At 40.5% G+C, this 14424-nt stretch overlaps 1 protein-coding gene across 3 annotated transcripts in view; it reads right to left on the bottom strand.

The window, feature by feature from the left end:
* The window catches only part of LOC126470261 (dual specificity protein phosphatase CDC14AB-like), a 242951-nt gene that overhangs the window by 127071 nt on the left and 101456 nt on the right, over nucleotides 1-14424 (bottom strand). For all 3 annotated transcript variants that reach the window (XM_050097992.1, XM_050097993.1, XM_050097991.1), the window contains exon 7: nucleotides 491-620. In XM_050097992.1, coding sequence (XP_049953949.1) covers nucleotides 491-620 — 130 coding nt within the window. The remainder of the gene's footprint in view (nucleotides 1-490; nucleotides 621-14424) is intronic.

The following is a 14424-nucleotide window of genomic DNA, read 5'->3' on the forward strand; positions in this document are numbered from 1 at the left end:
AAGCCACTGGCTGATTTATTCTCAATCCACTGCAACAAATATCATCACACCGAGAACAAAATAAAAACTTCCAGGGACGTTACACATGCCAGAAGAGCATTCACATCCCATCTACGGTAAACTAGCCTGTAATAGCCACAATAGTTTTAGGAGAAGTGCAAAGAGTGATAAGCATTGGCAAAGCTATACTCAAAGCTGTCTCAGCCCACACCTAAGTTCTTCTGACTCTTGCAGCTTGGGCTCAATCTGTCCAGTTCACATGCTGATAATGCACCAGTAGAAACCTGAAGTCAATAGTCATTTATGTGCAGTTCATCTCTTATGGCAGAGACTGTTAACTTGCCCTATATCACCATCAGTTGAAGTTAATAACTAAATACCGGCTTGTAAATATACAAACAGGCACACAACATGTAATGAAAAAACACACACAAATTAAGCCATTCCCATACTTAGTTACAAATAAATATTTCAGATGTTTGCTACTAACCTCATAGTACTCATATTCATCCACATTAAAATCTTCGAAATTGAAAAATCCCATGCTAAAAGCTTTGTACACTGCCCACAAGCACTCAATAAGGCTGATATTATACACTGCTATCCCGAATGAAGCATCCCTGAAACAAAGATTGAATTCATTTATTGAACAGTGATGGAGTTGAAATATCAAATGCAGACAGATGATTTTGGAAGTCAATACAACAGATACCACACACAAAAGTAATAATCCATGGCAACTGTCAGGGGACACACACACACACACACACACACACACACACACACACACACACATGACCACTAATGTTGAAAGTTGGAAACTATACAGCTTTATTGGCTCAAAAAGACAAGTATGTGATGCCCATAATTAAAGTTCCAATTTCGAAACAATATAGAAAGAGAACCAATGCTCAGAATGATGTCAAATTTGAACAGCATATTATTGACAGAGGGAAACTTCATGGAACAAAAAAAATTTAACAAACATTGTAAGAATCTAAATGTAAATGGGATTGACTACAAATGACAGATGAATCACAATGCGGTGACTATGGTTTTGAGTAGCACATTAAGCCACACATACTGTTCAATGTGCATGACTGTACAAGTTTGACAGCCAACAGTTGCGCCACTGTTAGTTAGGTAAGCCCATCCACAATTTCAAGACCATACCACGTTGGGTAGGAAAAGTAGGTTTTTAATTGCCCTGGGGCAAATAAGTGTGTAAAAGGCAAAATGACACCAGTTTTTAATTGGCTTGAGACAAAAACTGCATAAAAAGCAAAATGACATCAGTTTCTAATTGTCATGAGAATGGAGCAAGACATATTCACTTTGCTGCTCACTGTTTCCTGTCGCAAGTTGAAATCGAGAAACAGCATTTTTCACAACAGATCAGAGTGTTTCAGGGATCACATTCAGAGTGTGCTGTACAATGCACGCCTTCAATTCAGCTACGCTTGTAACTGGAGCACTGAACACAACATCTTTTAGAAAATGCCACAGCCAGAAGTCACACGGATTAAGATCAGGTGCCCCAGATGGCCAGGTTGTAGGGAAGTGACAGCTGATAATTCTAACATTTTCGAAATGCCTCTGCAGCAACTGCTTCACTGGCTGTGCAATGTGGGGAGGAGCACCATCTTGCACAAAAATGGTAACACACATCCACACTGCTGAAGGGCCGGAATGATGTTGGTACACAGAAGAAATCTCACTATGTTCACCAGTGACAGTACAGGTAACAGAACCCGTAGGACTCTTCCCCTGGAAAAAAAAAAAAAAACAGTCCTATGATAAATGATGCCATCAATCCACACCATACAGCTGCCTTTGCAGAATGAACTGGTACCGGTTGATGTGCATGCGGATTTTCCGTTGCCTATATTCTGCAATTCTGCATATTTGTATGTCGTCTGAGATGGAAATGGGCTTTGCCTGTCCATAAAATGTTCCATAGCCATTCATAGCCCAGCTCCTGAGAGCAAGAAATTCCAGACTGAGCGCTTGCCTTGCTGGCAGGTCAGTATGAATTCATGAGCTTATGAACATGGGTGATTTTGTATGAAAAGCAATGCAGGATGTTTTGTAGGATTTTATGCATCATGCTCGCAGCCAATGCTCAGGCAATTCCCCATGCACTGCATGTTTGCACACAACCTCTCGACTCCTCCTGCAATGCTGTGGCCTCATCTTTGACAAGTGCTGGATCAACGGTTTTCCTTCCTCTGCCACATTGCACTTCAAAAGAATCTGTCTTTCCTCATTTTGTGATCACTTTCTCCAGGTCCTTCACAGGCATCAGACCAATCCCCTTCTTCATAACCATGCATGTTTGGAATCCTGTTAACAGTCACCATTATTTTAAAAGAGCTTTACCAGCACTGGGCAATCCTTCAGGGATACAGCCACATTGGATGTCTCAGATGCTAACTGAGAAAAAGCTACACATTGCACGTCTGTTCAAGTCCATATTCTGACACTAACAGCACCATCTAATGGTCAAATTTTTGTTAATTTTTCTTCCATGACATTTCCCTCCGTGTCAATAACATGCTGTTCAAATGTGATGTCATCCTAAGCAGTGATTCTCTTACTATAAAATTTTGAAAATTATGTGCATCCTGTATATTTTTTAATACCACCCTAGCTTGTAATTAGACACTCTCTCTCTCTCTCTCTCTCTCTCCCCCCCCCCCCCCCCCCCCCCCCCGATTAAAATAACAAGTCTCATGGCTGCTTGGGGAGAATAAAAGTTTTATTAAAATGAAGCCACAAAAGAAACATTTCATGTCACTTTGAATCAGCCAGCTCATATTTGACAAACCTGAGACATTATGTTGGTACCTGGAAACCAAACACAATTTGAAAGGCATGTAACTGACTCATCTCACCAATATTTAAAATAAAGTACAACTGCCAATACAAACTGACAGCTGTTCCTTTTCTCAGAATACAATACCCATTTTTAAAATATAAAAAATTATACATCACTAGCACCACTGTCTGCCCCTGGTAGTTGAGTGCTCAGTGCGATGGACTGTCAATCCTAAGGGCCCGGGTTCGATTCCCGGCTGGGTTGGGGATTTTCTCCGCTCAGGGACTGGGTGTTGTGTTGTCCTAATCATCATCATTTCATCCCCATTGACGCGCAAGTCGCCGAAGTAGCGTCAAGTCGAAAGACTTGCACCAGGCGAACGGCCTACCCGATGGGAGGCCCTCGTCACACGACATTATTATTATTATTATTATTATTATTATTATTACTAGCACCACTCAACTAGTGGAACTGCCACCTTCACAATATTAATGTGTGTGTAAAAGAACAGTGTCCAATGCACACATAAGACACAAGCAAGGGTGACCACATACAATGAAAGTAATTGTTACCTGCAAGCAACCTTGGCTGCTGTATCTACCTGTGAATTTCCTCAGATGGTGACAATTTTCCAAAAGGAGTCTTCTCTTTCCATGATAAGAAAAATCATCTGAGGCATTAAGTAGCATCTTAAGGGCATAGAAAGTAAACTGAAATTAGGAGTACAACTGGTCTTGAGCAGAGACCAGTAACCTTGTTCACCACAGCAAGAAAATTTATCTGATGCACGAATTGCAAATCATGGCACTAAAGGTCAGAAGGATAATTCCCAAAATTGGCTTTACTGAAGTTTCATCTTGACTATAGTAATTAATGGATGAAACCTATTATCAGAAAGCTGATTCTGATTCTTCTTCTTCTTCTTCTTCTTCTTCTTCTTCCTCTTCATAGTGGAAGTCTATGTTGGACACACACTCTGTACCGAACAAATTGCTTTACTATAGTTGCAAAACTAAGAATATAAGGTTATAATACAAAATTGTGAGATAGAATGGCTGGTCCATCCCTAAATTCAGGAGAAATGTCAGTACTGCCAACTGACACACATCAAAGTACATACATGACCATCAGGAGGGTTCCTCTCATCCTGAGGTTTGAGTGACTTGATTGTCTCTTTTATTCTTCCCCAATTCATCCCTCTCTATGCTCAGAGGAACGAACCCTCTGCCTCAAAAGCTAGGATAGTGCATATACTTTTATTTGTGTGTATCAGAAGTACTGAATTTTTTCCGTGACCAAACTACTAGCCAATAACCCTGTCTCATAATTTTATCATTTTCTTGAGAGAACTTCCCTTTTGATATAATTAAGGATATAATATTACTGAAAAACTGCAACCAGAATGTTCAGTCTCTGGTACATAAATTGACAAACACAAAACGAAACCTTACAGAATATGGAGACTAATACTAACAAAGAGATAGAGGGGCTGGCCAGTACTTACCTCAGCTCAGTACAGCCGATAGATACACAAAAAACAGAACCGAAAATTTACGTTCCTAGCTTTCGGAATAAATGTTCCTTCATCAGGGAGGAGAGAGGGGACAGAAAGGGAAGAAGGGAAAGTGGATTCAGTTACTCACAACCCAGGTTATGAAGCAACAGAAAACAGGGATGGTAGCAAGGATGGAGGCATGGTTGTCAGAGGGAAGCCAAAGATATTCTACTGTAAGTACTGTGCCAGCTTCAAACCAAAGAGGATGCATACAGAAGTAAAGAGGTATATAGTATAAAGATAAACACAACTATGTAGGATGAAAAGATGCGTGAATGGCTAAAGAGGAAAGGGAAAGAGGAGAAGACTGAAGAGTAAATGGGAGTGAGGTTGTTTAACGTAGGTTCAGTCCAGGGGGATGGCGGGATGAAAGGATGTGTTGGAGTGCAAGTTCCCATTTCCGCAGTTCAGAGGGACTGGTGTTGGGTGGGAGAAGCCAAATGGCACATACGGTGTAGCAGGATCCTAGGTCCCTAGAATTATGCTGGAGGGCATGCTCCGCTACTGGGTATTGGACATCTCCTAGGCGGACAGTTCGTCTGTGTCCGTTCATGCGCTCAGCCAGTTTAGTTGTTGTCATACCGATGTAAAAGGCTGTGCAGTGCATGCATGTCAGCTGATAAATGACATGTGTAGTTTCACACGTGGTCCTGCCTTGAATTGTGTATGTTTTACCAGTAGCGGGGCTGGAGTAGGTGGTTGTGGGGGGATGCATGGGGCAGGTTTTGCAGCGGGGTCGGTTACAGGGGTAGGAACCGCTGGGTAGAGAAGGTAGTCTGGGAATATTGTAGGGTTTAACAAGGATGTTACAGAGGTTAGGGGGGTGACGAAAGGCAACTCTGGGTGGTGTGTGGAGAATTTTGTCAAGGGATGATCTCATTTCAGGGGTTGACTTGAGAAAGTCATATCCCTGGCAGAGTAATTTGTTGATGTATTCGAGGCCAGGATAATATTGGGTGACAAGGGGGATGCTTCTGTGTGGTCTGGGGGTAGGAACATTGTTGTTGGACGGGGAGGAATGTATTGCTCGGGAGATCTGTTTGTGGACAAGGTCTGCAGGATAGTTGCGGGAGAGGAAAGCACTGGTCAGGTTATTGGTGTAATTGTTGAGGGACTCATCACTGGAGCAGATACGTTTGCCACGAATACCTAGGCTGTAGGGAAGGGAACATTTGATGTGGAATAGTTGGCAGCTATCAAAGTGAAGGTACTGTTGTTTGTTTGTGGGTTTGATATGGACAGAGGTGTGGATGTGAGCTTCAACAAGATGAAGGTCAACATCCAGGAAGGTGGCTTGGGTTTTGGAGAAGGACCAGGTGAAATTCAGATTTGAAAAGGAGTTGAAGTTATGGGGGAAATTAAGGAGTGTTTTTTGTGTATCTATCGGCTGTACTGAGCTGAGGTAAGTACTGGCCAGCCCCTCTATCTCTTTGTTAGTATTTGTTTCACATCTGTATATGAGATTTTCCATTAATCATTTAGAATATGGAGACTGTGAGGCACTGGTATCCAACCAGACATGCCACTGGTTTAAAACGGTTCAGTAAGATGTTTTGAAAACAAAACACTGGTTTAAAACAATTTAACAGTGGGTTTAAATGTTACAATTGGATGAACTGAAGAAAGTGTAACATAATAAGAAAAAAATGTCTTTGGAGTTTATATTCTATATTTCAGGCACTGAATTAGCAGTTATTGTGTAAAGTAACTATTTTGAATCCAAAAGTGTTATTTAAATGGTTTGTTTCCTTTATTTCACACAACAGTTTTACACTTGCATTAGAAGATGTAACTGCAGCAGACAGTTGCATTCAGTCACAGCTGGTAGATGTGGCATATTTAAAATCCCGGATGTCAAAGTGTACCAAAGTTGTTCAGTGCACAGTCCTCGCCACAAGCTCAATGGAGCTCGACAAACTTTCAAAAAGAAAGCAGCACCAACTCAAAATCCCACCAGATTTGCCATAACAATTCCGGAATCTAGCTAAAGTAATTACTTGCAACATAGTCCCTTGGCAACTTTCCTCATTTGCAGTAAGAGCTCATCCCTTACACCGTGGATCCGGAAGGTTTGCTACTGGATGGATTGTTTTGCACATTAAACTCTTTCCTACATTTCATGGCAGCTTTTACAATTGATTGGTCTTTACCAGAAAATATTTTATTCTCCTTCAGCACTGCCTCCATGTTAGCTACAACGACAGCAAAAACCTCTTATACTTCCAAGAAAACAGTACTGTCTGCTACTATCTTATTTTATAGCATCGTGCGTAGGTTTCAGTAACCACAAAGCCTCTTCCAGCTTACGCTATGTCTCACCCTGTAGCACAGCAGTGTTCATGATCTTCCCGAACTGCACATTGAGACAACTGTTTGCAGTATAGCTTCCCTGTTCTTTAATAAGCTACCAAAACATATGGCTACATATTTAAGATGGCAGTTTGAGTGTGACACATGATTTACTGTATTTCTCTTTCCTGCAGTACTGCACTGGATAAATGCATAGCTTTACTTCACAGCTTTAATTATCTTTTGGGCTGTACAGGTAAGTTCATGAACTACTTCTAGAACCATAACGTCTTTTATACGTAGCCTGATGCTGTGTGTTATGCAATCTATGCCTACAATATGTGGAAATTGTTGTTGTAAAATGTTGCCTCCACCCTGCATATTTCAAGCACTGCCTCCTTATAAAAGCAATGAATATAGAGGAGCACTTCCAAGCACATGGCTTGTACGTGGGTCATAATTAGGTTGTATCTCCTGGAAGGTATTTTGTCAGTATTTAGATTCAACAGTGGTACACCTTTTGCATACACTGCTCTAGCAATATTCTCATCAACTTCTTCATCTATACGAGCTACGGATCAAAAGGCAGATGATAGTATTGGCAACAGTATGTCAGTCAATATAGGTGCCTCTGCATAGGGTTAGTACTGTGCACCTTGGTGGCAAGGTCTTAAGAGATGTACACATTGTCAGACCAGACCTAAGAGCCACAAAAATCGGTGCAATGGCAGAAGATAAGATGATATGAGCATTGAGTGGCATGCCAATACAGAAAACGCTTCATCATATAAAAAACTGTCACTCTATACAACAAGTGAAGTCTTACCGAGTGTATCAAAGCTTATGCACACTTCAGCTAAATATAGTAAACATCCATGATGGAAGATGAGCATAAAACTTTTGGCTGAGGAGTGGTGAGACAGAGTGAGAGCAGTATTGAGCAATACACCCACTGGAAATGACTAGTGGGCAGAAGCAAGTTTGTGCATCAGATGTGGAAACTATTTCCATTGCATTCTCAATACTGTTTCTGTTGCTGGCTATATTTTCAGTGCAGAATCAAAATGGTCATTATTTATCGATGGTTCAGGATTTACAATGACCTTCACTTTTATTACTACTGATTTATTATTTTCTTGTAACAACACTACACATTAGCCTCCACAATTTCCCACTTCTGACAGTATGTGACAACTCTGTGGATTTATCTGTAGTACACGATTGCTGGATCTAATCAATAGCAGAGTCACATATAGGTGGAGATGATTACCTGTAGTAATTTCTCATTAGATGCACGAAACAGCAGAATGATGCAATACTGGGTGCACACGGGATTGCATTACGAGCCATTACTAACCCTGTGATGTAGTTTTTCACTGCAGTGGACGGCAGTTAAGGTAACTTCTTTGCTGTTTTTAATCAGTCCTGAGGCTGCAAATATCTGCAGTCCACTCTGGTGGAATGCTCTAATGATGCTGTGCCCTGAATGCGTTTGTACTCTCAGGACTGGTTAAAACGTAAAAGAAGTGACATTAAAGGTTATCCATTGCAGTGTAAATTGCAGAACAGGGTTAATTGGAAGAGTGCAATGAACAAAATCATATGAGATTGTTAGCACAATTTGGGGAGGAAGGGATACATAAAGGAAGTACACTTACATTATATATGTAGGGCCACCTATGGATTTGTTATCAGAACTCCCATGTTCAGGAATCATTTAAATGCTTTGGTTAAAGCACGACATCTTTCTGTGAAAGTTTGTTCCTTATAGCTTACATGGAAATCACCAAGTACTTCAGGCAGCGAGGTAAACAATACGCTCTGGCTCTTCAAGATGTTAACTGTCATGTACATTTGATGACCAGCTGCAGTATATGGAAACATCATCCACAAATAACCAGTTTTCATGGGCTCCTTACTATGGACACAGTAAATGACGCAATACTCTCATCACTGATGGACACCATCCTGATAGTGAAAACTCTCAGAAAGTGAATCACCCACTCTACAAGCAACTTTCTCACTGACCCAGCAACATACGGTGTATTTCCACCTTGTATTGTACACCATTTTCACAGTGACAAACTAACCGACTTACTCATTCATCACTTCAGTCTATTTAACCCTTCCCCCCCTCCCCAGTACTACTCTTCAGTATCTCCAACAATTTCATCATGCCTACCTAGTCACCTGCTGCCATTCACAGCTCTTCGGGATGCATCTAGTGCCATTCTGCCTTCTGACATCACTACATGTCCTGTTCAACTTAGTCCCCCTCTGTTTCACTTTATTCGTGATACTGGCATATGAGTACTTGTCCATTAGTTTTGTATTTCTTAATATTTTCCACATTTGCATTTTGGATTATTTCACAGCACCATGCTGTTCCCTCTGAAACTTCTGATCATAATCTGCCAATCAGTGTAACAGAAGGTCTCATGGATCCAGTACTACATGTGGTATTTTATCTCTAGCTTGTATTGCTCACCATGTCCATATTGAAAAACACTTATTCATCAAACTTCCTGGTGGTTAACGTTTAGTCTAATTTAGATACAGAGTGACAATTATTGAACTATATGAAATAAAATCGTCATAACTTCTGAACAGTCTATGTCAGGATGTTCAAACTGCACAGTTGGCCACAGGGCATGATGGGTATTAGTATTCACATGTATGTTTTAGCGACGAAGCCCACTTTCATAATGATGGATTCACCAATAGGCAAAACTGGCGCATTTTTGGGACTGAGAATCCACATTTCACAATCGAGAAGTCTCTTCACCCTCAACCGGTGACTGTGCAAAGTCCAGTCACGGAATAATCGGTGCAATATTCCTTGGTGGCACGGTGACTACTGAATGGTGCGTGAAGGTTTTTGGAAGATGATTTCATCCTCATTATCCAAAGTGACCCTGATTTCAACAAGATGTGGTTCATGCAAGACAGAGCTCGACCTCACTGAAGAAGCAGAGTGTTTAATATCCTGGAGGAGGACTCTGAGGACCACATTGTGGCTCTGGGGGACTCAAGAGGCCACGGGCACAAGCTTCGATTGGCCGCCATATTCTCTGGATCTGAACACACGCGACTCCTTTTTGTGGGGCTATATTAAAGAAAGGCATATAACAATAACCTCAAAACCATTGCTGAGCTGGTAACAGCCATTCAGGAGGTCATCGACAGCATCAATGTTCCGACACTTCAGCGAGTCATGCAGAATTTCACTATTCGTCAGCGTCATATCAGTTCCAATGATGGCAGGCATATCGAACATGTCACAACCTAAATCCGAATATCTGTAGTGGCGTTTACATGTTGAATAAAGTGTGCATATGCCGTAGTTTGTAACTAATTTACATTTTTTTCCATATAGTTCAATAATTGTCACCCTGTACTTTATCTGAGTGATCTGTTTCTTAATACATATACTAGACTAAACTATGTTCTATTAGCTGCTGGCTGTTTTACATTAACTTCACGTTCACACTATGGTATTGAATCAAAAGGCTTACCAGGGATTTTAAATTACCTTTCTCTTGAATGTCACATCATTGACTACTAGAGCTGCCTTTCCATTGTCCATCTTCTCATGATTAAGTAAATCTGTTTTCCCTTCATTAATTTGCAGTCTCACCTTTAGTGCTACATATCTGTATTAAATGCCATGTCAATAATGTGGTGTCTGTTTTCACTCATTAGGACAAAGTCATCTGAATAGACAACATTGGATACATTTACTATAACTTTTATTTCTCTTGGTTGGAATTCTGGTAATTATATCTCCAACTGCTCAGCGTTTTCTGAATTTGTTCCAACCTTAAAGAATGTTTGTCCTAAGCACGTTCTGTCAAGCTGAATTATCTTAATAGGTAACTGTCATTCTCATAATAAGTTAAGCATGGTATGTATGATGTCAGGTGCCTCATGCAAATCTATGAGCAGTCTTAAGATTTTCATTATCACCTAGAAAAAATAAAGTTATGTAATTAATTTTTATCCAAAAAACTGTACGAATTCAGTCGTAACCAAACTTCATCTTTTGCTATTATTTTGGCACTTCCATCCACCTTACATACTGGTAGGAGGAGCCAATTCTGCATGCATATACAGATAATCAGAGATCAAGAAATATCACTTGGGCAGCAGAGATATATGCTACTGTGATACTCTCTGTTTAGGATGCTGTGTCACAAATTCTATTTGACAGGAGAACAGTACTACTGTCTACGAACACTAGTAACTGCCAGTGCTGGATTCCATTATTTCATCAAAGTTAGCACTATCACCACAATCAATTAAACAACTCATCAAACATATTTCAATTGCTTCCCTGAAAACCAAATTCCAAAAGGGGGATGCAGATGATGCTTTCGTACTTTCGAAGTCGACAGTGTGACCTGCCTGAACACAGTGGTCTGCCACAGCAGATTTATCACGCTGAAACAAGCAGGTATAGTGCCAATGTCCCGTGCATCCTTCACAGAGCCAACAACATGGCTGTCTTTGGCGCTAGCAGGAAAATATCCTCAATTATGTTTAGTAATGATATGACGTGTCCTAGAAGACAGATTCCCTACGAATGGTAGGAAGACGTGGAGTTTAACCTTTCTCCTTCAGCATCATGAGGTAGGACACTCACTTTTGTTTTGTGGAATGATCAACTTTGGTACAAATTGCAAAGCCTTGCTAATTTTCCTTGGTGGATAGCCATTATCTACAAAAGCTTTTTTTGAGGTGTTAAAGTTCTTCCGGTAGATGATACTTATCAGCAATCATATGTGCGCTGTATACTAGTGCATTGAGGACTTTGTAGGAGGTCTTTACAGGTTGCTGACAGCTGACCACTCACAGGTACAGTTCTCAATGTGTTGGCTTGCCAAAGACACCATGGACCAGGGTGGCATTAGTTTCACTATGAACCACAACATCAAAAAACATGAGGCATCTGTCCATTTCCAGCTCCATGGTATGTTCCCATGGACGGTATTCAGACGGTCCAAGAATTGATGAACTTTTACTTTGCCCTAAGGCTGTACTACAAAAGTGTCATCCACATAACTCCCAAACATAACTGCCTGATAGTCACAGTTTTATGGATCAAGTAATACATCATAAAACGGAGACTTGTACTAAACTTTTTTGTATGCAGGTACATGTCTGCAGTCTTAGTATGCATTGAAATCCATGTATCATGCACTGCTAGGAAAGACAAAACAAAACACTGGCGAGGTGGAATGTCATGCAGTAATTCTTTTTCTACATTAAAAAAAAGAACGACACTGCAACAATCCATACTCAGTTTGTGGAAGTGTAAGGTAACAATGAGCCACCACATGGTGCGGACCCTTACTTTTTGGTGATGTAAGTTTGAATGAGAAAGGACAAATTGGAGACCATCTCTCTGTAAAGATCGCAATCTCACAAAAGAAGTGGAGGCCCTCGTGTTTGAAGAATGGTGTACCTCAATATCGGTGATAGTGTAAAAAGTGAAAATCTGTCATGAATCAATTTTCAAGATTGTGCACAACATTGGAACCTGCTGGTTTCTGCAATTGCTTAAAATCATTCAAAACATCTGCCAAACCAAGGTAGCTGCAGAAATGTTGCAGCTACACTATTGGTCAAAAGTTTTCGCCAATCACACTATGGATTTGTGGTTAAAACAGGGATTTCATTTTTATATGATAGAATTATCATATACCCATTCTGATGGTAAAACAAGTATACACATGTAAAGATTAAGCATCTCTGTTGTGTATTTGACTAGTTGTATGCTTATAGAGGTGCTGATGAGCATCCGCAACACTGATGTGCCTTTACCAAAGACGGTTCCATACAAATAGGCCTCATTTCTTCCACTGTCAGTACAGCAATCACTTTGCATTAGTTTACAGTACACTACGCATCTAGTACTGTGTTTGTAAACCTGATCAAGTTCGTACAGTATTACCTCCTAATAGGACAGAAGCAGGAGACTAGAACTGAAAAACATGCTGTAGTTGTAATTCTACATCAGCTAGTAAAAGTTTACATAGCCCATTCTACAGTGGCATATATGTTGCACTGGTTCAAGCAAAATGGTGCCAATTCAAGTGTTTCAAGATCTGGAAGAGATCTAGTAACGTCACACAGGAAAGATTAGTTCATATGTGTACGGAGGACACATATTGCACCTAAAATTTGTGAGGAAGTAATTAGTATGCGAGCAGATACAATCTGTCTCAACAGTCTCTGTGAACAAGGTTTAACTGGGTGCATAGCAACCAACAAACCTTTCATTAAATGAATAAAATACAGTGAAATGATTGCAAAGGGTACGGCAACATAAAACTGGAGCATGTAGCATTGGTCCAAGGTGTTATTCACAGACAAACCTAAGTTTGAAGTATTTGGAAGCCACCGTCGAATGTCAGTTTCTTGACTTTGTGGAGAACATACAAAGAGTCAGTGTGTGACTCCAACAGTGAAGTATGGTGGAGGGCCAGCCATGGTGTGAGGATGGTTTGTGGGTGATAAATTCAGTGATCTAATGAGAATTAATGGAGTATTAAAGAAGGAAGGATATCACTGGATACTGATGAACATCAGTTCCATCTGGCAAAAGAATTATCAGTCGTGGGTTTGTTCTGCAGTAGAACGATAATCCGAAATATGCTCCTACATTGTGCAGAGATTATTTCGATACAAAAGATAAATGAGGGGAACTGAAGAATATCATTTGGCCACATCAGTCACCTGACTTAAATACCACTGACCATTTATGAGGTAAACTTGACAGGGAGGTCATAAAACTGAGGTCATCTAAGTTTGTTGATTTATGAAATAATTTAAAGACGTATTGGACTGCAATAGATACAAAAACATTACAAAATATTACCTCCAGAATGCCAAGAGTTTGTGCAGCTGCTCTGAGGGCAAAGGGTGGATACTTTGAAGAGTCTAAAATGTAAACCATATTGCACTGCATTTAATGATAGTTTAAATATTTATTTGAAATTACATTGAAATGAAGGACATAGTTTTTAACATGGGTGACCGAAAATCTTTGACCAGTAGTGTATGTCAAGCCAACCAAGTTTACTTTTCCAGCCACCAAACAGCCATGGATGTAAGCTGGGTGTGGCGCTGCAATCCTGAGATAAAGGAGCAAAACAAGCAGTGCAACTGTGTATTCACCACCACCAAACAGCTGAAGACCCTGTCGTCACAATTAATTTTAGCCACAGCTGCAGATGAGCGCACATACTAGAAGCAGCACTTTCTGATTATACGCAAGATTTAGTCTAGTATTTTTGTCTCACAGCCTTCTGTGAAGAAGTGAACTGTATCTGTGTATTTTACTCACCTGAGTAGTGTATACTAACTAATTACAAGTTTTTGCATACATTTTAGCGCATAGCGTAGTAGCAGAACTTAGATTGCACCCAGCAACTCCTTGGGTTAGTATTATATTCCTTGTGGTAAAGACTAACATTAATTAGAGATGGTCAGGGAATACGCCTGTTGTGAACAAATGCAGAGGTATTTGGCCACTGTCCCTAGACAGATGGAAGCCACATTTGCCACAGTTGACAGGCTACAGGTTGCTGCCCCATGCTGTGTTGACAGTGGGGTGTCAGAAACAAATGATTTTGTACCACTGGAGCCTATAGCGCCACCTGGGACAATCCCTGATGTTGTACCACCTTCTGTTTTGCATGTTCTGATCAGTTAATAATGCATGCCTGACGGTAACAGTGATGAACAGTGAAAGAGTCAC

Source organism: Schistocerca serialis, chromosome 3, assembly GCF_023864345.2.
Source record: "Schistocerca serialis cubense isolate TAMUIC-IGC-003099 chromosome 3, iqSchSeri2.2, whole genome shotgun sequence".
Lineage (NCBI taxonomy): Eukaryota > Metazoa > Arthropoda > Insecta > Orthoptera > Acrididae > Schistocerca > Schistocerca serialis.